Source organism: Lissotriton vulgaris, chromosome 4_1, assembly GCF_964263255.1.
Source record: "Lissotriton vulgaris chromosome 4_1, aLisVul1.2, whole genome shotgun sequence".
NCBI classification, from domain to species: Eukaryota; Metazoa; Chordata; class Amphibia; order Caudata; family Salamandridae; genus Lissotriton; species Lissotriton vulgaris.
Genome location: NC_141691.1, coordinates 1,863,270,421 through 1,863,295,473, shown reverse-complemented (window position 1 = coordinate 1,863,295,473; position 25,053 = coordinate 1,863,270,421). Strand labels below are relative to the sequence as shown.

Genomic DNA, 25,053 nt, shown 5'->3' with positions numbered 1-25,053 from the left:
TTGAACAAAGAGGAAAAAAACGATTAAGCAGTCACACGAAGACACGCAATACGGCGGAGGGGCGAGGCACACACAACGAGGCTTCAGGCAGCAGCGAGGCGGGGGCACACACACAGTTGGTGGCCGTGCGGCGCGAAGTGTCCTAGTTCTAACCATGCATGAGGGTTTCAGAGGAGAGGAGCTTCTAGGTTTGCAAGAACGTTTCTTACTACCAAAGACAGTCAGGATGCTTTTTAAGTAGGAAAAGCACATGGCTTGGTTTTTTTTTGGGGGTGGGGAGGCGAAAGGGGAGGAGGGGGGTGATGTGCATCATATAAGTGCATATTACAGCTATGGGTGGTGCAAGACTTGCTCAAAGGGTAGGTTAGTGTTAGAGACAGGAGTGTGATGGTGAGGGGCTTTGAAGGAATTTGGACTTTTAGTGGAGAAAGTGGTAGGGACCTGGTTGGCAACCATTGGTGAATAAGTCTTGGCCATTATCTAAAAGATAGCATGTTTAGCAATTTGGAGGAGCTCCTATGAGAACGATTTCTGCAAACGGAGAGTGAGGAAATAGCGCATGGCTTATGATCTTGGTGTGAGGGAGGAGGTATTTCTCTAGGATACAATTAGTTGTTGGTGAACGTCTGGCGGTTTTCCCCTTTTGAAGATTTGGTGTGAGTGAAACAAGAATAAAAAAATAAGAAATTGAAGTCTAAGTAGTTGTTCATGCAGGGTATTGAACCCCAATGGCTATCAGAGTTAAGAGTGCTCAGTGCTCTGATGAAGCAAAGCACAGTATCTTGGTGAGGAGCTGAATCATTAGGGACACGGTAGTAGGTTAGGGTGGCAGAGTTGCAAAATAAAAGATAAGTTAGAAAAGGTGTTATGTCCGAGTGGCTGCTGCAGATTTTGGCACAGTGCCCACAGAAATAGGGATGGAGTGAGAGAGTCAGTGGAAGCAGAGTGCTTGGAAATGTGCAGAACAGGATTTCGGAATGTAGCTTGTGGAACATTCTCATGAGGAAGAGCGGTAAATAGAATGTTCTCATATTTAAAAGAGTTTGTGTTAGGCTTTTTTTATCGTTAAGAAGTGCTCAGTGGTGTCCCAGTGCATCAAGAGGCAGTTCTGGTTAGAATGCTTTCAGATGGAGCCTGGTATGTATGACATGGTAAACTCCAAAGTGATCCAATGTTTCATGGGTTCAAGGTCTTTGGGGACTACATGCAAACGTATCAGAAATGTGTGGAACAGAAGGAAATAGTAAAGGATTGCTAGAATGTGGATGTCCTAATTGATGGTGAAAATGTTTTGTGTAAGTTAATAGCTTATTCATTTGGATAGTTGGAATGGTGTGTCTTTGTTAAAACTGAATGTGTGAGCTAAGTAATGTATAGAAGAAGTCAAGAATCTGTGTATAAGAAAGGTGTGTAGAGCTGGCAAGCAAGGCTTGGGATTTTCTTCGGTTGTTATGCCTGCAAGAGGTAGGGAGAAGTATTAGTCTGCGTAATTCTTTCTTGCACGGGATCACCAGTGTGTTAGTACGATCTGAGATTGGTACTACAGTTTCCTGTTTATGACTGACTTAACACAAAAAAAGGTTCCGCTGTGGAGGTTGTGGGGAGAGTGCTGATGAGATACGCCACTCATGGGTAAAGCTGGGCATGGTGAGATGAACACAATTATTTTCAAAGATGGATAATTAAGGATTAGTGTGGATGCACACTAGGATGGGACCTACTCAATGTTTTTCTTTAATCAGTCGTCCATGTAATCCCTTATGCAAAGAAATGTTTTTAATCACATTTTAACAGGATTTTTTTCAATTGCATATTAGCCAAAACATGTTTCTTGGAAGCACCTTGCTTTCAGATTTACTGTATTTAGCTCTATTTCAGATTAACTGTATTTACATGGTTCTCTTCCCACATCCATAGTGATAACTTTTTGTCATAGTATAAGTACTGGACATCCAGGAAATTTCACTGATCTACTCAATTACTGTGCCGCCCGATACAGACCTTCCTACTTGGGTTCTTGAGACGTTGAGAACTTATCTTCCATTCATTCACTATCCAAGCACACAAACTTAGTTCCCACCTTAACACCGGGTGGCTGCTGAGGCTTTTCCACCCACATTTATTTTTTCAACTACAAATCAACTTTTACTATTTTTTCCTTCCAGGTTTCAACCGATTAGCAGTCTATGCTGGAAACAGGTGCGATGCCCATGTGTGAACCCAGAAAGCTATATAAATCAGTAGGAATCATATGTGTAGATTCTGCATGGTTATCCAAAATAAACGAATCATTAAAATAAATAAATACAAGTAGCAAAAAATTATCTGATCCCATTCCTCTTTCAATAGGTGTCTCCTGAAGAATAATAATTTCGCTTTCAGATGCTTTAAGGTATTCTAGAATTTTGTTCCTTCTACTTTTGGTTCTCACGCCATTAACATTCCAGCATAAAATGTTTATGTTTCTATTGATGTCTCCCATTATTTTTTATTGTCTATTTTTTTGGCAGTTTTCCACAACATTGGTAGTGAGTTGTTGGTGTTCTGTTCTTTTCCAATTTTCTTTCAATATCGAGGATTTATTTTTTTGCTTTTTTTTCCCCATTTTGCTCCCCACCCATTTTTTATCTTGTGTTTTTTTTTTACTTTTCTGTTTTAGTGTTTTGTTCTTACCCTCCCTGGGGAAGCCTCCTTCTTTCTTTCTTGGGGTTTCCATCATAACCCCTTTTTCGCTCCTCAATTTTGGACCTGGAGTGTATGTTTTAATTTCTTAGCGCCTTCACTTTTTTTTTTTTTTCCATGTATTTTTATGAATGGTTCCATTTCAGATTGTGGAGTTTTCCATTTGAACGGTGTCTTTCATTAGGCTGAGCAGGTTTTTTACTTCTTCGGGATCTCTAATGTTCCTCATTTTGTTGCGCCACATGATTCGTAAAGAGGGTGGAAACTTCATTTGTACTGTGGCTCCTAGAGATTGTAATTCTGGCATGAATTTCCCCAACTCCCATTGTCTATCCTGAGATGCTTTGGACATATCAGATCTAATTCTGAAGGACCAGGAGTCTTTACTGAAATTTCCCTTTTTCAGGGCTTCACCCAGGATCTTCTCTTTTAATGTGTATGTCTTGAAATTTATAAGGATTTTTCTGGGGTTTTTCCTGTCTTTGGCCTTTCCGAACGGGTCTCTGTGGACTCTCTGTATGTCTTCTCCCAGCGTCTCAGCATCGCTCCATGGGAAATGCTCCACTAAAAGCTCTACAATAAATTTCTTAATATCATTGCCTTCTTTATTTTCAGGAACATTTAAAATTCTTATATTATTTTTCCTTGCCTGATTTTCAAGAGATTCCATTTTTTCACTTATAGATTTCCCCTCTTGTCTCAGCGTGTATATCTCCTTTCTGTTATTTTCCACCTTACTGTTCAATCTACTCACTTCCCCTTCTAGAGCTGTGACTCTCTCTCCTAGAGCATTTAGTTTATAGTCCAACTTTTCGCACACCTCTTGAACCTTATCTTGTTTTGCTTCAGATATGGCAAATTTTTCTCTCATCTCGATCCATATTTTCTCAAGAAACTCGTCTGTCTGATTTCTGGGACTTTTGAAACCCGATATTCCCTCCTTCCCGGTTTCTTGTTTTTTCTGCGTCTCAACATTTTCTTTCTCTTTGCTTAGTTCTCTCTCTTCGTTATTACTGTTCTGAGCTTTTCCTATGATTTCTGTTTCTCCTGTTATGACTGTTGTGACTGTTGTATCGGTTGTTGTGGCTACTTCGGCCATACCTTGAGGACTGAGATGAGGTCTAAGTTGGTCAGCTATTTTGCTTTTTAGCCCAACTTTAATTGTTGATTTTGAAGGGATATTTGGATTTTTGTTCTGTGGAATTTGAAGATGTTCTTTTTGTGAGGGTTGATCTTTTTTCTGCGGTAAGGCTAGCTCAGGTTTTTCGGCTAATAATGCTGTTCGATTTGTATCGTCCTTTGCTTGGTTTGTCTGCTGCCTCTGAACCTTAAAGAAAGATCTTAGTGAAGGTGTGATCTTTATTTTCTGGGTTGTATCAACTTTGTCTCCGGATAATTTTACTTTCTCTTTATATTTTTTTATGGGCTCTAGAGGTGTTTTGTTTGCCTTCCTTCTCTTAACTTCTCTAGGAGTAATATTTTTGGGATATTGCTCTTGTTTGAGAAAGTTCCTGTTTCTGAGACTATAGTTAGAGACCACAGTTACTGAGCTTTTTTTCTCTGTGTCTTTCTGGCTAGCTGTGTTTTTTAATTCTACATTCCTTTGATGAGTGTCTGTGTCCTTTTCTGTGCTCTTATCTTTATCTTCCCTGCTTTTTTTAATGTCTCCCTCCTCCTCTGGCACTTTTTCATTCATGTGGTGTCCAATTTTGGTGTTTTCCTCTTTTTTTAGGCAATCTGTGTTTTTATTAAGTTTTACTGTTTTATCTACTTTTACTGAATCTCTGGGGCGCCCCTCTCTTTTGCTTTGATTTCCTCTGATTGTCAGGACCTCCCGGGACACTCTTTCACGGGTCTCAGAGCAACGTGAGAACAGACCCTGCTCACCTCCGCTGTTGCCGCTGCCACTGCCGCTAATGCCCCGGAACAGGAAGCCAAGCCTTCCGAACACCTTCCTGTGGACCGCTCTCGCCTTTCCAGCCTCCGCCCAAACTCCGGGGAAGCTCGCGCTGCAGTCCGGCGTTTCTCCTGTCTTTCTCGTCGATGGCTCGTAGGACTTCCCTCTCACTGAAAAGTCTCCACAGAACAGGTAGCCGACCATTCCTTTAGACGCTATTTCTTTTTTTTCTACTTCGTTCGATCGATCAAAGAATTGACGGGAAGCTTTTCTTTTCCGTTATAGTCTGTTATAGTCTGTTAAGATCCGCTCATGCTCCTGTAAATGTCAGGTTTCCTCCACCTTCATACTCCGCGATAACATTTCCCGTTTGAATTCACTGTTGCGTTAGCGCTAATTCCGCCATGCCGTTGCCGTTCGTTGTGCTCTCCAGGTCTCTTGTTTGAGGAGCTCTCCGACCGAGCGTCCTACTCGGCCGCCATCTTCCCCGCAAACTTCAGGAGACACACCTATTGAAAGAGGAATGGGATCAGATAATGAAAAACCTAGGATGGGTGGATGTCCATATTTGCACAAATCAAGGGTGTAATATTAAAGGTGTAATAATTATTTTAAAAATAATCCTTAAATGCAAGTATGGAATTTTCAGAAGTGGATAGTAAAGGTAGATGGGCACTGGCAAAAATAAAAATAGGGAAGACTGCCTACACAATAGCAGGCTATTATGGTCCTAACCTTGATGACCCTGAGCCCTTACAGAACTTGTATACTCATTTGCTAACAGCTAACACTCCAGTAATTTTAGGAGGAGACTTTAATCTCATCTTAGACCCTAAAACTGATCGGTCTCCCCCAGGAAGAAATCTCAACTTACCTAATCTACCAAAAATGAGGGAGTGGATTGGTATATACAAGAGAGACTTAGAATTAATAGATGTATGGAAAGAAAAAGGAGATAAGAGTCAACCCTTCACACTACATAATAAAAGACTAGGACATAGTTCTAGAATCGATATTTTCTTAGTCGATAGAAGCCTACTGGGAAATATAACAAGTTTAATCCACAGTCCAGCCCATCTATCAGACCACTCCGCCGTACAGTTAACATTACAAATTAAGGCAACCCAGATACATAAAAGATTCACGGTGGAAAGGGCCATGTTTTTAGATCAAGAAATTGTACAAGCACCTAAAGAAGAGACAGAAGCCTTTTTTGAAAATAATAAAACGGGAACATCTAAACAAATGGTATGGGACACGTATAAGGCTGTATTAAGGGGAAAGCTACTTCGCCTTGGAACATACAGATCAAAGAAAGCAAAACAAGAAATAACAGACTTAGAAAAAGTTATAAACACCCTAGACACCCAAATACTAATGGAAAGAGACCCGGACAGGAAAGAAAGTCTGCAAAAAGATAGGCAAAGGCAGAAGAACTCCTTAAGTGATATTCTTGAAGAAAGAGTAAAAACTAAGTGGGAAGCAAGCAAGCTGGCAAATCACGAATATGGGGAAGGATGTGGAAAATGGCTCGCATGGAAATTAAAGACTGACTCAGTAAGAAATAAAATAAAAACTTTAATAAAACAAGACCAAACAAGCCCGACCTCAGAGGAAGAGGAAATCAGAAATGAATTTGAGACTTTCTTCTCGGAGTTATATACTGAAGATGTAAACCCATCTGAGGAACAGATAGATGAATACTTAAGAGACATGCCAGTGTTAAAACTATCTGAGGAGGAGAAAAACGAGCTAAATAGGTAAATTACACCTACCGAGGTTAAAAATATAATAAAAACATTGAAAAAAGGGAAAGCCGCAGGTCCAGATGCACTGCCGAACGAACTGTACCTGTCCTTAATTGACACACTAGTCCCACATATAACAGAATTAGTAAACTTGGTATTTAAACAAAAGGAAAAGCTGCCGGATACCTGGAATGATGCAGTAATAACAATTATCTTAAAGCCAGGAAAGGACCCTAAAAAATGCGAATCATACCGGCCGATATCTCTGCTCAATGCAGATTATAAAATTTTTACTAAAAATAATGTCAACAAGACTGGGAAAGTTTACACCCCAACTCATACACTCAGATCAAAAGGGCTTCACGAAAGGAAGGCAATTATATGAACTGACACATGAACTCATAAGTACTATAGACATAGCTACGTCAAAAAACATTCCTCTCGGGGGGCGTGGCTTGGACGGCGTTGGTGATGGCCGCCTAGCCTGTTCTCTGCCGTGCAGGAGAGCGATCTCACCAATTTTCGGGGGCAGAAAAACACCTCTTCACCCGCATGCACCGCGGAGCAGGGCTTTAGAACCTCTAAGGCACGCTCGGTGCGAAGCTCGGCTCTTAATATCGGCCGGACGCACCTTTTTGCTGACATGCTGCCACGACACTGATCACGGAGCGGAGCGGAGCGCTGTCAGCCTGCACGTCTCCTGGCGGAAAGCGGCGGACCTAAGAGACTCGCACACGGAGAGAAGGTGAGCCTTGAGGGAGGCGCCGGTCAATGTATGCTCACAGTTTTTGAAAATTGTTGAGCTTATCGGCGTGGTTCGAGCTTGCCAGTAACTCCGTGTGCCCGCCTGCCTGTCCCTAAGATGGCCGCCCGCCAGCTACCTTGCAAGTAAATCTCCATAAAAGCGCTAATACAGTTGCTAAAGCCCAGCGGAATGTTCAAATGGCACAGTGTCTCTGCCCTACGCCTTCCTGAAGGGTGCCCCTGGTAGCGAGAGCGCAATTTCAGCGGCGATACAGCCGAAAATAGTGAGAACCTTCTTTCACTGGCGCCTGACCCCAAGATGGCGACTCTGCTCAATTTTCCACCTTTTTTTCGGCGCGAAAAACGGGAAAGAGATGCAATAATAGTGCTCTGTGCACTTTAAACAAATGGGAAGTTTGCTCAATCAGTCCTGCAGACCCAAGGTGGCATAATCTAATGACACATTATCTTTTGGAGTTGCAGCCACAAATGGTAGTACAGCCACAAGCAGAGCGTGTCATATGAACACTAACCAGCATTAGTCACTATATCATTTGAGGCTGATAGCTTTCTGCACGTTCAAATTGTAAGCCAGCAATTGAAAGCCAAAGGTCCAGCGCAAGTGTCCCAAACCTTATTTTGAACCTTATTTTGAACGCACCGACACCATCTGCTAGATCTCTGAGCTTTAAGATCACAATATTGAGATCTCTGTTAGACGACCTAACTCGACCAGCGCTTTGACATCCTTCAGACCACCCTGTCCTTTCTCGCAAACTGGAAGGCCGTCGCAATAGCGTCCTCCACACACGACCCTCCTGCAAAATGTCGGACAGGGATGAGAAGAAGAACAACAAAAAGGTAAAACCGGAACCCTCATTATCAGACTCTCCTATTAAATCGAGGGCAGACGTCAGCAGTACCCTAGAGGTAATCCTGAAAAAACTGGCAGAGGTACACGACCTAGCAAAATCAACCAAATCCAACACCGACTCTATGCAGCTGGAACTTACTGCAATTAGAGCTGACATGAGCTCTGTACACAAAAGCATAGATGAAGCGGAACAGAGAATTAGTGACTTAGAAGACAAATCCAATATTGCATCCACTTCCATACAGCAACTCCAGGGATCAACGGTCCAACTTAGACGCCAGGTGGCGGAATTGGAGGACAGGAACAGAAGGGGCAACGTGCGCATTTTTGGAATCCCAGAGAATGCGGAGAAAGATGCGAATTCCTGCGTGGACTTTCTAGAAGCTTGGATTCCGAAGATAACAGGGATTTCCTTCCACCATGAGTTTGAACTCGACAGAGCCCACAGAGTTCCTAGCTACATCCCTCATGGATACAGAGGCCCGCGTCCACTGATATGCAAACCACTAAGGTACCAACATACGGAAGCTATACTTCAATTCGCAAGACGCAATCACAAAATTTCCTGGGAAGGCCATAATATAACTTTCACCCAGGACTACTCAAAGGACACACTCGAAGTCCGGAAAGGCTTCCTGGCCCTGAGAGAAAAACTTAGATCAAAAGGCATTCAATACTCCTTTGTTGGCCCGGCGAAATTCAGGATCACCATACACGGCAAACCGAAATTCTTCACGGACCCCAATGCACTGGCGCAATTCATCGGTGACTCTCCACCGCAGAACATGGACTTGTCCAATGGCTCTTCAAACAAACGGAAGACCAACTCGCAAGAAAATATAAACTCGGGTTCTGGTCATGGGTGACTCTAACGGAACAATTTCAAGCCTCTAATTTGAAGTGCAAAATGTTCTCATTGTTCAGTATCGCCTATGGTAAATAGTTAGTTGAAATAATCTTCAACCCTGAGCAGCCGAACTTTCTGCTGTCTCTTCTGTTTTCAGTTTCTGTTGATGCTTTGATTCTGATCGACTCCGTCAGGTAAGACCGCCCAGTGTTCATACCGTGGTCACCTGTACATCCACTAATATCCTTAACAAGTGTTTTAGAATGGATCTTGCTTGATGCTCTCTAATCCGAAATCGGGGCATATGCTCTGCTCCTTCACTCTCTACACCATGATCATACCGGGGAATCAGCTGTTCCTCAGGGACTATCTATATATGTATCTGCAGAAAATCCCCTCATGTCATCTTGTCTTCTATTTGCGCATACCTTTTGTTTACGCATGTCCTACACGTATGAATGCACACGGTGTGCGTGGCTAAATGGTCATTACTCTTTTTGAATATGTTCTTAAACTTCACTGCTTGGTTAAGTTTTATGTTTACAAAAACTATCAGTGTATCAAACACTACTACATACTGCTTACTACTTACAGCTATCGAATATGGTTAATTACCTGTTCCCTATTACATCCATCAGTCTAACTCCTTCCTGCGCTGCAGATGGATGGCAATGCCGTCGCAGTTCCCAAGTTCTGTTGAGAAGGGAGGGGGGAGGGGGGAGGGTAGTAGAGGGAGGGAGGGAGGAGGGAGGGGGAATGGGGCAAGGGGGGGGAAGGGGGAGGAAAAATCTGGTTTGTTTCAGCATGCTTTTTCTATTTGAGGTTAATGCTCTTTCTCAACTATATGTCAGCAAAAGGACTGCTTTCCGATATTTCATGGGGGCCCTCGCAGAACACATGCGGTGACCTAACCTATTGTGCTACTAGCCTATCCACAGCAATAGCCTCCAGTACCATGTTCACTACAAACCCGAAATGCGTCTGCTCTAACACCACCATTGTAACAGCACTACACGCGAGACAGAACAGATCCAATGAAGCAGCTTACTCATTCATACTCATCACACACCTACCACCCTCTAACGTACTCTTCAACAATAATACACCAGAACTAGAGCGACACCATAGTAAACAATGACTCGTAATACATCCATCTCGGAGGGCCTTAACATTGTTTCCCTCAATGTCAAAGGTCTCAACCATCCGGTCAAGAGGAGAAAAGTTCTAGATTATCTGGCAAAATCCAAGGGTGACATTCTACTCCTGCAGGAGACTAAACTATCAAAGGATGACGCTGTCTTTATAAACCAACATTAGATATCTCACAACCTTTGCTCCCCAGCAGTTGGCAAAAAGAGGGGGGTTCTCACACTAATAGCTAAGAAATCCAACATCTCCGTAGTTTCACACACTCACGATGATAACGGCCGCTTCGCCATGGCACACCTTCAGAGAAACGAAGATCATATCCATGTCTTAAACATATATGGCCCCAACAATGACGATCCAGAGTTCTGGGATTCACTAGCCCCGACCCTAGATTGTATTCCCCAGGGAGAACTACTAATTGTGGGGGGCGATTTCAACCTGCCACTAGACCCAATCACCGATCGACACTCGAATTGCGCCTACCACCCCACACGCTCACATACTAGTTTACACCGCCTATGCTCCAGATTCAACTTACACGACTCATGGAGACTCCAACACCCTGATGGCCGTGATTACACCTTCTACTCGCCTCCTCATAATTCCTACTCGAGGATAGATTATATCCTCATTAATAGCCCATTCACCCACCTCATCGAAGAAACCAGTATTGCCCCTAAATTGATTTCCGACCACTCAAGCATACAGACCAAACTAGTGGGTTCCAGTTCCATTCTCCCCCCTAAAAGATGGAGATTCAATGACGAAATATTCTCCGAGCCAGAAAACAAACGAAAAATCGAGGAGGCCATCCTTGACTACCTCAAACATAATGACACCCCCGACTCAGACATAGCGAGTGTTTGGGAGGCACTCAAAGCCACTTTGAGAGGAGTAATAATAGGCATCCGAGCTCAAACTAACAAAAAATTAAACAAAGACTTGTCCACTCTGGAAGACAACATCAAAAAGCTGGAAACCGCCCATATAGCAGATCTCCAAAACTCGAAGATTTTAAACGACCTCACCAAACTCAAATATGAATACAACTCGATACTCAGCAGAAGGGCAGGGGTCTGGATCAATAAGTTTAAGGCTCTAAGAACATGTGAGGGCAACAAAGCTGGGAAGATCTTAGCGTCATATCTAAAACATAAAAATAAGCAATTCAACATTGCCTCAGTTAAAGATAGCAACAATGCCATCCAAACAAAGCAGAATCTAATTCTTAATACGTTCAAATCATTTTACCAAGACTTGTACAAAAATAACCTAGACTTTGACTCGGAAGAGTGTAACAGGTACCTGACCTCACTGGGTCTTCCTAAACTAAACGGTACTGATAAGGACACACTGAACTCTCCGATTACCCTTCAGGAAATATCAGCGTCCATTAAGACGCTTAAACGTAAGAAAGCACCGGGTCCTGACGGGTTCTCAGCCAGCTTCTATAAAGAACTCACAAACTCCCTGAGCCCAACTCTCCTAAAACTATTCCAATCCTTTAGCGTAACAAAAAGTATTACCAATTCCATGAGTGAAGCTACCATCATAGTCATACCTAAAGATGGTAAAGACCCTCTGCTAACCAAAAATTACAGGCCAATCTCCCTAATTAACTTAGATTGCAAAATTTATGCAAAGATCCTCGCCACACGTCTAAATTTACAACTCCCAAAGCTAATCAGCACATCACAAGTAGGCTTCATGAAACAGCGCATGTCTAACGATAATACGAGGATCCTCTGTCACGTCATTGAAAAAGCCAAAATGCTCGCAGCCCCGGCCGTAGCCATTACCCTCAACGCAGAGAAGGCGTTTGACAGAGTCTCCTGGTCTTTTCTCAAGAGCTGCATGTCCGCCTCTAATCTGGGAGAAACTTTCACTGATTTGGTTATGGCCCTATACCGGTCACCTTCCGCACGCATTGCTATAAATGGTTCATTGTCGGACGCCTTTACCTTAGAACAAGGGACTAGACAGGGCTGCCCCCTCTCCCCTTCACTTTTCCTCTTGGCAATGGAGCCCCTAATTGCACATATAAAAAAAAATGATAACATCAAAGGTGTGAAATTCGGGGATAAGTGCGTCAAACTCGCCGCCTATGCGGACGATATCCTGATTGTAACGGAATCACCAGAATCTTCAATCTCTGCACTAATGTCCACCATAGATAGTTACTCTTCCCATTCAGGATACAAACTCAACCGGGATAAATCTGAGGTCAAACCACTCAATATTTTAACCACCAAAGAGGTGCTGGGAGACTCAGGGCTATGTTGGCAACCAGAGTTTGTGAAGTACCTAGGTATCGAGTTTGGTGACTCCCTCATGGAGACCCTCCATCGAAATGAAAAAATCACTTTAAATAAAATCAAGACGCAACTAGAGGGGTGGTCCCCCCGTTTCATCACTTGGTGGGGTAGGGTGGAAACCATCAAGATGATGATTTCACCTCTAGTTAATTACCTCATATCTATGCTCCCACTAATCCTCACACCAGACTTCTATCACAAACTAGACATGGCCATCTCTAATTTCCTATGGAAAGGGAAAAGGGCAAGAATCAGCATAAAAAAGCTTCGCTTAGACAAATCCGCGGGAGGGGTCAATTTACCAGACTTTAAGAGATATGAGACCGCTTTCCTAGCCAAACAAGGAGCTCACTGGCTCGCTCCCTCACCTGAATACACCCCAGTATGGCTAGAAATTGAGGAGCAAATTCTTAACGGTATCTCCCCTAGCGCGGCCCTCTCATCCAACCTGAACAAACTGACCCATTCTAAATCGATATTTCATAACACAAAATCTGCTCTCCTAAAGTTTGATAGACTCCTAGAAAACAACATCCGGGGCTCACGATGGGAATCCCTTTGGGACAACCGTAACATTCTGTACAAGGGCAAGCCCATGCACAACGAGACATGGATCAAAAAAGGCATACTGTTCCCACACCAGCTGTACGCGGGGGAATACCCTATTCCCTTCAGCGACCTACAAATCAAATACGATCTTGCACCAATTGAATTCTATAACTTCCTAAACGTAAAAACGGCTTTGTCCAAACTTAAACTCTCCCCGACACCGCCCTCACTCCCACCATACCTTGCCAGACTAAACAGACTAGGACACCAGGTTTCCTTTCTCTATAAACTCAGCCGTCCCCAACAATCTGGCCTTACTGCCCCAATCACACAATTCTGGAATAACCTTTCATCTAGGCCAATCACAGACTCAGATTGGACCAACGCATGGATATCCTGCACGAGACACAAAATCAGCCCTACACTATCACAGACAAAATACTGGCTCTTACACAAAGCCTTCTGGACCCCTGCACGATTATTTGCACACAACCTCTCCCCAGATGCCTTTTGCTGGAATTGCAAACGCGCGGAGGGTGACTTATCACACATCATCCTCGAATGCGACTGCGTGGCGCAATTCTGGGAGAATATATTCGACTTGATCTCAAAGTTATTCCACATCTCACCGGTGAAAGAGCTCCCTTACCTAGTTTTCGGGTTCACCCAGGACCCATCCCTTGATGCAGATGATAGGGCATTACTTGACCTCCTCCTCTCGGCTGCAGTTAAGACAGTCCTCAGCAACTGGAAAGATACCAGCAAGGCCAACTACGCAGGGTGGTTAAATTGGATAATTAGCTTACGTGGAGCAGACAATATTACACTCCTTCAGACACCGTGGCGTCCTGCCACGAGAAAACTATGGTCGACTCTCGATAACTACTTCACGACACGTAAGCCACCTTAGATGGGCCCACACACCGTCCACGACCCACCAACATATGCTGCCCGACTGCCTTCATTGCACTCCTAGCCACCGTAAATAATTGTCCTTCATGAATGAGTAAAATGCTGTTGAAATACAATGTCTGTTACTGAATTGTTGTGAGTATGTGATACGTGCTCTACTGTTGTACTTTTGTACTGACATTTACTATGATGTACTGTAGCGTACAGTAATTTTGATTCGTAAATTTATGACTCATATTACACTAATGGACTTGCTTTATATATGTCTATGCTGTAACAACCAATAAAAAACTTTTGAAATAAAAAAAAAAAAACATTCCTCTCACAATACTAACTATCGATGCCGCTAAGGCATTCGATAGAGTAAACTGGGCTTTCTTAAATGGTATAATGATCAAAAATAATCTAGGGGATTACTTCCTACACGCAGTAGGAGAAATTTACAAAAATCCTAGATCAAGAATTCTGGTCAATGGCAGCCTTTCGAGCAATATCAAAATTGGCAGAGGTACGAGACAAGGGTGCCCTCTCTCTCCCCTGCTTTTCAACTTATACATAGAACCCCTAGCAAACAAACTCAGAAGCTGTAAGGAAATAACTCCCTTTAAATATCAGGGATGGGAGAAAAAGCTAGCACTCTACGCAGATGATCTGATGCTATTCACGGATAAATATGTTAAATCTAAACCAGATATAGAAAAAATCATTAGCAAATTTGGTCAAGTTTCAGGATATTCAGTAAACCACACAAAAACAGAAATAATGACATGGAATACTCATTTTAATAGTCCCAATATAAAAAAAAGAGATAAGATACTTGGGCATCTTGGTAAATAAGAATATGGATAAAATACCACAAAACAATCTAAATAGAGTAGGCCGAGAGGTAAGAAAACTACTTTAAGTGTGGACTAGCCTACCTTTAAGCTTTATAGGGAGATCTAACATTATAAAAATGACTATACTCCCAAAATATACCTTTCTGTTCAACACTATTCCACTGGAATTTAAAAAAGCCGAATTGAAAAAGCTACAGGGAGAGCTTGCAAGTTTTATATGGGCCTCCAAGGGAACCAGAATATCGTGGAGAAAGCTCAGTAGGAAAAAAGAGAAAGGAGGGATTGCAAGTCCGGATTTGACAGAATACTATAGGGCTTTTCAATTTAAAAATATACGGGCTCTCCTAGGAATACATCAATACTACCCCGAATATTTGCAAGCGATGACAGAAGCTGAGGACCATTTTCTCTTCAAATTTGGTCACCAAAAATACTTTAAGAAAATCAAGCTAAAGGTTCTAAAGGAGGCAGTAAAACTTTGGATACAAATTAGAACGATCCTACAAATTCCCTACTATAGTGCAATGGCACCGATATGGAACTCTCCCGCAACTCCGGACTGTCTGAAAGATGTCATGGCCACCCCCTTAAAACAAAACAACATTAATTATTGGGGTCAACTCCTAAATGGGTCAACATTGATTTCATGGGAAGAAATGCGTAAAATCTCCAACGGAGCAATATCAAAATGTAAGTTTTATCAACTAAACAGCTGGGCAAAGACAATACCAACACATGATAAAGATACTAAAACCTTGGAAAAAGAAATGACAACAATCCTACCCATAAACAAGGAGGTAGCAAAATGGTTTTGGACTTTTATAATGGAAGACGATGAAAACTCTCACATAGTAGATCAAATCTGGGGGAAAGATCTGGATATGGAAGACCTAGTAAATCTATGGGAAGATTCAATAGAGAAATGTTGGTCAACATTAAAATCTGCGGCATTGAAAAGAAATCATCTTTACACCCTACATAGAGCCTATTGGACACCGAAAAAACGTTCAAAATTTAAAAACGCAGGAATTAAAAAATGCCCTAAATGTGGGGAAGAAAGGGCAGATGATGTTCATATGTTCTGGAGCTGCCCATCCCGGAGAATATTCTGGGAAGAAGTTGGTAAGACGCTAAGTTTGATATTACGAAAACACCTAAAAGTAAGTACAACTCTTATTCTTTTTGGGATTGGTAACTCATCAGAGCAAGTAAAATTAACAGTAATGGAAGCAAAGCTACTTTTTGTGTTAATGGTGATAGCTAGAAGGGAGATATGCATTAAGTGGATTGGGCCATCACCCCCAACGCATGGAGAGTGGATTAACTCAGCTATAAGAATAAATAAACTAGACAAAAGGGGCAAATTTAGTAAGAGGTTTAATTATTGGGAAATCATGGAAAAAACACCTAACTTCTGAGGAAAGGGTAGAACACACTGTCCTATGATTAAAGCGAAAGCATAATCTGGAATATGAGTATGATACTCAGAGTAGCCAAGATGTCTATCTCCGCCCCTCTCGACTACAGATATGTTTATATGTAAATGGCAAATGATCTCCTCTGAACAAACAAAAAAAAGGGAAAACTCCCATGACAAGAGAGACCATTGGGCAGTGACGGTACAAAAAAAAAACTTCAGAGGTAGAAACCAAATCTTCCATACACATAAAATTTTCGCAATATGAGGATAGAAAAAAAAAAAAAAAAAAAAAAAAAGTAGCAAAAAATGAATAAAAAAAGTAATTTGATACAACGTTTTCATCTGTACTTTTTTTCCCCTGATGGGCGATTTACAAAAGTAGCATACAGTTAGGTCCGTCAGATCCTTCTAAGACTCTGGGTTTAGCAATAATTTGCATTTGTATACCTCTGTGTTTCGGGCTACTCATACTACCTAACGATTCAGAGGGCATTTTGCAAAAAGTGTCCTTTAATGCACATTGGTTTCCAACAGGAAGCCACAAACCGAGAGGAGTCTAATTAGTAAAACTAAATGTTCTACTAGGTTGAGTTTCCACACTGATAAAAAGGGTACCCCACTTGTGTGGGTGGGCTTATCGGCCTGGATAAGAAAGGTCCCAAAACTAATCGTGCTGACATCACATTTTAGAGAGGAGAAACCCCATTTTAGTGATGCGAGTGGCTGCGCATGTTAAGCCCAGGAATCTACCAAATCAGGATATTTCTGAAAACTAGACACACTCCAGGGTGGATTGATTTGCATGGACCCCAATATGTACGTTTTCTTACCAATAATGCACTGCAAATCTCAATCTTTGGCTAAATCCATCCCATTTGTCATATTTCTGTGAGGGAAAGTGCCGAAACCTGAATTCAGGCACAGAATTCCTACCACCCATTGTTTGCATACTTCATAAAAACGCTATTCCACTTGTGTGGCTGGGCATAGTGCACGCAACAGAAATTACTCAACCCAGAAACCAAGCAAAATCAATAAGGTCTTTGCCTGGTTCCTCTCACAAGCGCTATATCCACTACCAGCAGAGGCAATAAGACTAATGCCTGTTCCATGGGTGGCAACTGCAACTACAAGGTGATGGATGGAATGATTGAATTAATCTCAGCCACTGGCACTCGCACAGGTCGCATCCCAGTCCATCGTTTTCTGCACACCATGCCACCTCAATTTGAGCACAGATAGTTAAATCTGGTCCCAGCCATAGGCAAGTCAATCTTGACCCTGCTGCAATTGGAACCGTTCAGTCTGAACGCACAGGCCAGGCCCTCACTGAACAGGAACACAAGCATCCCAGGACTGGTGTGACCCAGATTAAGGCTCATCCGCCAGGTATAGCATGTTTCAGGTAGCACTGTGAGCAAGAGACCCACGTCTGGGCATACCAATCTGTTAGGGCCAAACTGTTCACTGGAGCTGGGTTATGACTGATTTGCATATGGCTGGGACCAATCTTAGGTGGCATGGTGTGCAAAACAACAAGGGACTTGGCTGAGGCCCAGAGTGTCTACCAGTGGCTGAGATCAACTCAAGCATTCCATCCATTACTTTTCTGTATACTTTACTGTGTCTTCCACACACTCAAGCATATCTTCAAATTCACAAGCCACATATTTTAAAAGCACACAAAAGTAGTCCCACAGATTCACTGCATCAATGTGAAAAACAATTTCCAATGGTAATAAGACTTTAAGACTTCTTAATTATCTGAATATCAATACCTGTTTAAGTGTGGGAGTTGTCTCCAGATTCACTTTCAGAGTCCGAATCTGGCAAATCTGCATGTGTATCTTGCGCTGTTTGACTCCAGCTATCAGTACCGTCGGAGCCTGCAACCTCATCTTCAATAGCAGCTGTGTCCATCCAATCTGAACCACCCAATTCATTCTCCGTGCTGCCTTCTTCCCCTTTACTTTTTTCTGATGTGCTTATTGCTTCATCAGTCCTCCTTTTGGAAAACCAGTCTCGCACTTCTTCATAAGTCATTTTAGACTTTGTCACCAGTTTGTCCAAGTGCTCTTCATTCAGCTCCTTATGTTCATTGTAATATTGCTTTAAAACCTTTATACCATTCTTTGGGTTTCCAGTTACTTTTGAAGGTTCATCGTCCTCATTTTGCTGACTGATACTATTGCACAGCTTTTGGTACTGCTCCATCCACTTCAAGGTTCCAGATTTGAGAAAATAGCGATTTTCCTTAAACCAGCGTACTATTTCAGTTCTAACAAGGCCAGTTTGATATGCCAACTGGTCATACTCCTGAGGAGATGGCCACTGGGTTTTTGCAAATGTACTCTTAAGAAAATGAAGCTGTTCCTGTTTACTCCTATTTTCCACCACAGAAAAATAGCTAACTAAATCAGGGCTGTTATGCCGTCCACTCTGACCTATAGATCCATTTTGGACGCTGCGATCTTTTGTTCGTTTCTGAGAACCCATAGAGTCTAAAACAGCTTGTTCCATATTATCTCTGAGCTTTCTTCTTTCTTTGAACCATGCATCAATTTCTCTTCTATTTAACTTAGTCTCCAGCCTCAACCTTTCTATTTCCTCTTGAGCTGGGAAAGAGCTTTTGGTGAAACTATTCTCTAGTATTCGAAGATGATTTCCATTTTTTTCCTTGCACCTCTGGGGTGGCAGCTCTGGAAACAAGTTGTAAGTCCGTGGAGATCTTGCAGCAATTGCCATTTGTTCTTTCACTACTGACTCACTGGTTATGTTAGCAATGCCCTTCTGGCTTCTATACCTGTAATCACTGAACCACTTTTTAATTTCACCCTTCGGAAGGCCTGTGGTATTTATTAATCTATGCACTTCGGCATTATCTGGAAATGGACTTTTAAGGAAACTAGTCTTCAGTGTTGTTATTTGTTCCTTGGTCTTCTTTCGTTCATGTGGTGGTGTTCCTACTCTTGCACTGTTCTTGGGTGTGTTGTGGGGTGTGGATGAAGAATCTTCATTTTCTTGTTCCTCTATCTGCTGAGATTCATCGATTTGTGGCTGCATTTGATTGATGTGTCTTCTAGTTGTGTATGGCCGCTTGACTTCTGGAGGAACTTCCTGGTTTTGCATGGGGCGCTTCTGACTTTGATTAGCTGCACCAGCAACAGTGAAGGTGAAAGGAGAGCAGGCAACCGCTGATCCATTTGTGACCTGGGTCAAAACTAAGCCAGTCTGGCCAAGAATCTGGCAGGGCAAAGCAGTCTGTATGAGTGGCTGTGACATTTTTGTTGATGTTGTGGACGACAGTTGAGATGGCAGCACTGTAAACGTCTGGGGCACATGCTGGATGGTGCCATTAAACATCTTCTTTCTTGCTTCTTCCACCTCCTCAGGGGACCAACTTATTCCATGTTTTAGACGCTGGGTAGCAAACCAGATTCTGATCTGCTCCTCTGGGTGTTTGGAGGCTGCAGTTAACCATGATAACTCTGCCTGAGTGGGGTAGGGGAATTTATTGAAGGAGTTGATTAGAGTTGTATTTGTATCTAGTGCACAATTGTATTTGGTACTGTTGAGAGGAACAGGGATTTTGGGTAGAAGGTTTATATTTGGTGGCAGCTGAACGGAAGGCATCACATGAGCCAATCCATCTTGCAGCATTTCAGTTCCATTAATATAGGCAGAAAGGTTAGTGGTTTCAGGTATAAAGCAAGGGCTCGCTCGCTGCTGTTTTACATCCACAGCTGCTTCTTCAAGTTTCCTGGATCCCTTTTTGACTTCTTGTTTAGCTTTACCCAGTTTCATAATGGGTGTTTTACTTATCGAGATCCCGGCAGACATGCTTTCATCATCTTCATGGTTTGCATGGCAGCTGTTTGCAAAATTAGCAGCACTGTTATTACCCTCTATGGACTGTTCTAGAACAGTCTGATTATTGTGTTTCATTAACTTAAGCTTGAAGTTATTCTCTCCGGGATGGAACTTTATATTATGGTCAGACAGGCAGTCATATTTCTTTGTTGTGAAATCACACTCTGCACAAACGTATAAGGGGTTGAGGATGACATTTGGATGTTGCATGTCCACGTGCTCTGTGAATTCGGTAAGATTTAGTGTTGAGTAAGGGCAGTATTTGCATTCATAGCCTCCCTGCTGTTTCTTAGATTGACTCTCAATGGATGGTTTCCCCTCCACTATTTCACACTCTTTCCTGGAGTTCTCCTTATGTATTGACCAGTCATCCTTACATTCCCGTAGTGCAGGGCTTACACATCGACTGTTCAAAACATCGTCTTCAAGATCATCCTGCTCTACGACTTCTGAAGCTCGTACCATACATGGAGTGGTGGACTTTCTTTTGCTTGCCATTTTAAGAATGCAGAGTTTTACAACAAAAAAACAAAGAATCTATAGCGGTTGCTTAAATAAATTTAAACATCTCCGTTTATTGGTTAAGTGCTGTATTCCTCAAAGTATTCGAACACCACTCCCATTTGTTAAGTTTAACTGGGATGCCTGGCACCTGCAAAAAAAGATAAACACAATATTTAGTTTCTCTTCTAAAGAAAATGACAAATGAAACCTTATTTATAGGTACTGCTATCAACTTAAGAGGAACAATGTATGTGTTTGTGTTGAAGGTAAGCCCACCAATAAATACCAACAAAAAACACAAGTTATTTACCTTCGGTAACAATACATCTGTAGGAGACATTAGTTAGTGATAGATTCCTTACCTTAGAGTTAACCCCAGGTGTCAGACTGGATCCGGAAATTCTTCCCCCTGTGCGTAAAGTTGGCATTGTGCGGCTCCGCATCCGCTGTAGGCGGCGTGATTGCTGGGATAACGTTGCGGCAGGTACTTAGACAGCGCCCTCACGTCAGTTCTGTACATGACTTTCCACGCCAGGAACGCAGAGCCATGCAAGATACTGACCACTGGTGCATTGAAACTAGGGCCCTGAAAGGGATGACCTTAACCCTAGAAATGAGTTTGCAGAACGGGGATGAAGGGTGGGCGGAAAGGAATCTATCACCAACTAATGTCTCTTACAGATATATCGTTACCGAAGGTAAGTAACTTGTGCATCTGAAAGAGACAAGCTAGTGATAGATTCCTTACCTTAGAATAGATACCCCAGCAATACCCACCCCGCTGGTGGTTCTGCGAACCAAGATCACACCAGAAACACGCGGAGAACAGAACGGCCAAAGAAGCAGCCTCTCCCGACTTGGTTGTACAGGCAGTAGTGCTTGATAAACGTGTGCAGCAAGACCCACGTAGCTGCCTGACAGATGTCATATAGGGAACTCCCCGTCCCAAGGAAATAGTTGCTGCTGTCACTCTGGTAGAATGGGTGCATAGCCTCACTGGAGGCTCCTTTTTAGCCAAGGAATAGCATACCTTGATGCACAGAACGATCCACCGAGAGATGGTCCGCTTGTGCATAGCCAGACCTTTCTCAGCACACATGTAGCCAACAAAGAGCTAGTCATCCACCGGGAACTGTTGTGTGCGGTTCAAATAGAATGAGAACGCACGTTTTGGGTCCAGACGGCAGAGCCGCTGCGCAGAGGCCGGAGCCATCGGCGAAGAAAAGCAAATCCGCGGGGCCCGAGGGCCTGACGGCCCAAAAAGGCGAGCCATAGCTGACAGGAAGTCCTGTAGCTGAGCCGGAGTCACAGACGGACCCGGGAAAGGTGGGTAGGCCGTCGGCAACTGCGTAGGCTCCTCTGGAGCCGCGAGGCGGCACCACCCAATCCCTCAGCACTCATCGCGCAACAGGCTAGGGAAAGGCGGAGAGCGACGGCGCTTCTTTGACTTTTTGTGCTTAGTCTTAACTGACCCCGAGAGCGAAGACTTCGTTGAACGATGGTGGCGGCTCCGTGACCGGCCCCTCAACCTCGCAGGGCACTGGGACCTTGAATGGCGCGGAGCAGACTCCCGGGCCTCAAGCAACTTCTGGGACCGCTCCCGCAATGTTTTCGGAGCCATGGCCTGGCAGTCGGGACACAACAATGTCATGGTTGCGCCCCAGGCAGTAGAGACGCTGTGCGGGTCTGTCAACGACATCATGCGGGGACAAACTTCGCAAGATTTCAAACGGGGTATCCCTACAGCACCAGGACTCGCTAGACTAAAAAAAGACAGACAATAGTCCCCCAAAAACTCAGTCAAAAATTGACTGGGGGGACCACTCTCTCCGGATCTGCGCTTGCTGGTGCAGAAAAAGAACGGACATCAGCGCGTGAGGACGGCGTCTAAGTAACTGCTGCGATGTCATCCCAGCAATCACAACCCCTACGACAGACGTGGAGCCGCATGACGCCACCTTCGGATGCGCAGAGGTACTGCTGACGAAAACTTCTCGGATCCAGTCTGACGCCTTGGGGTAATTCTAAGGTAAGGAATCTATCACTAACGTGTCTTTTTCAGATCAACATATTAAACAATTTGAAGTAAACTATTAACTAGACTTTCATAGCTGGCTACTTATGGTTTGATTATTGCCATAAAAACCTTTCACATGCATATTTGCATCTGGATGTGTCATGCCTTTCCATTTGTTAGTACTCCACACTACCAATCTGGCACTGTTCATCCATTACTCTTTTCCTTTACCAATTATTTTGAAACTATTTCCAGTCTAGAATCTAAAGCAGAAAGCGTGATGTATCAAGTACCGGGTGGAACAAGGGGAAAAAACTTGCATTCTTAATAGTCCAATGCCCACATATATATTGCATGCCAACATTTCAGTTCTAAAACATTCAGCCAGCAGGATAGTAGAAGATTGACATTCAGACAAACATTTGCTTGAAAATATTGCAACACTGTCGCCTACCTTAGTATGCAAACGAGAAATGTTTTCACCGCTTTGCTGCGGTCAGAATTCCCCCGCTGTGCTGGAGAATTCCACACGTGTGCGGTTCGGACGGCCACTGGCCGTCCTCCGCCCACTGTGACGTCATACGGCGTGGGCTGTCCGACGCACGGAAGCGGTTAATACAGAGGTTAATCCAGCTCTCTTCCCTTACCATAATATCCCATCTCCCCACCACTTCCTGCTACGTCTAATTCTACCTCTCCTGACTCAAACTTATTAGTACCCATCTTTCAGCCATCTCCATCCATGCCTACTTTGCCATACACTCTCACCAACTTTATTTACATCTCACTCTCTCTATGACAATGATCTCCTTACTCACAATCATAGATATTACTACTGTTTTCTGTCACCTTCAAGTGCCTTACTCCTCACCTAATACAACCTTATAACATTCACTCTATTCTCTCCAGGGAATCTTCACTTCTGGACTATAATTCCTATCCTCCTCTACTTGCAATCCTGCACCCAACAGATCTCGTATTAAGTTTAATTCGCCTCACGCATATGTAGAAAAGTTTTGTGGGTTCACATTTTTGTACATGATTAGCAATGTGTACTGCAAATTTTCACACAATTCTAAACTAAATTATTAGAATGAACATAAGTGTAGTTCTTAGTATGTTTTAGTTAGGCCACATTTCTGAGTAAAAAGTAATCTTGAACAAGATGGAAGCCATCTATCACTCCCTTGTGCTTGCCCACCGGCCCCCCAACTCCACCTCACCACCATTCATTCACTAAAGTTTCCGCAGCACACAGTCTAGATGAAGTCACAATTGTTTATTCCATTGTGGTTGTGCTCACTACATTTTCCTTGGTGCAGATGTAGATATTGTTATGTGTAGCTATATTTTCCCTTCTTCACAACCTATTCATTTGAAGAAAGTCCTATTGTCAAATATTTCATATTTGTTTGAACATCTCCGGAATTACATTACAACAGAGGGTGTTGACTAATTATTCAAGAAAATGGGACGGTCTTTGTGTGTTAAGGTAATGACGTTTATTTTTCTTGTGTTTTGATTGTCTGATGAATTGATACATTTGCTCACAGCATGACGAATCTGCAGAATTACTAATCTTAAATGCAGCTGTTTATAAAGAACTCTCAATTATGGGGGGGAGCCAGAATGTTCTAAGCTTTCCTTGATGCTGTCCAATTTCTTTCTCATTTTACTGCTCATTTAGGATTTAGAATAATTTCGGATTTTTACCTAATCTTTATAACTTCGCATCTGAGAGACTTCACTACATTTATTTTGTATCGCCTATTTAAATTTTTTGTAATAAAAACTAACATTTCATTGGTCTAAAACTCAATTATTGAGAGGTCCGCATTATTTTGTGACTTTTTTTTTACTCTGTTGAATTGATGGTTCAGGATGTGCCTTAACGCTGGGACACACAGCCTCATGATATTGATGAGGTTTAACACCATCTCCGACCCAACAAACTGTGGGATTACTTAATGAGGTCAATTTTGGGGTATCTATGTTTTGGGGTAGCATTCTGCTGTCTAACATACACAGACTACATCCCTTCTATATTCATCCTCCTTCACCTCTGCTTGCTCCTGCACGCTCTTATTCCTCAACTATTCACTCTCAATACCCTAATCTCCCACCATGCACACATCCTTCAATTTTTTACCCTCATCCCCATTACCTTCCAATCTTGTATTGTCGCTCCTGAACCAGAGTGACTCCTCACCCATTTCATCCCAATAAACCAACTTATTTACTACAAACCTGCCACGAAGAAAGTTCACTCGCCAACTCTTTTATCTCATTAACAAAAGATATTTGAACAATAAATGCATATTTACGATCTGATCTCAAAACAAAGGAATCCATGCAAGTTACAACATCCTCATGAGAATTCGCTCCATGAAGCAGACACGAGGAATAGCTTGATCACCACAAACAAAAACCTTTGTAAACTATACTGCTCCAGAAAGTGAATCTCTGCTCATCCAGGAAACTCTGCTAATGTATCTTTCACATCCTAATTTCTCTTTAGCTTGGCTACTTATTTTGCAATTTTACTCCACAATCTATAACGCTGAAAACGCTACGCTCCCTACAACACATTTATTTAGCTACTGCACAAGATAATCTCTGAATTTGTGAACCCGAATAGGCACATCCAAAATGGCCAACTCAAAAAAACATTTGTGGCTATTTAGCA

The 25,053-nt window shown here is 42.7% G+C and overlaps 1 protein-coding gene across 1 annotated transcript in view; it reads right to left on the bottom strand.

Moving 5' to 3' along the window:
• The window catches only part of ZHX2 (zinc fingers and homeoboxes 2), a 226,570-nt gene that overhangs the window by 45,851 nt on the left and 155,666 nt on the right, over nt 1-25,053 (bottom strand). Inside the window, exon 3 of the mRNA XM_086966168.1 lies at nt 17,755-20,498. Coding sequence (XP_086822294.1) covers nt 17,759-20,344 — 2,586 coding nt within the window. The 5' untranslated portion in view covers nt 20,345-20,498 and the 3' untranslated portion in view covers nt 17,755-17,758. The remainder of the gene's footprint in view (nt 1-17,754; nt 20,499-25,053) is intronic.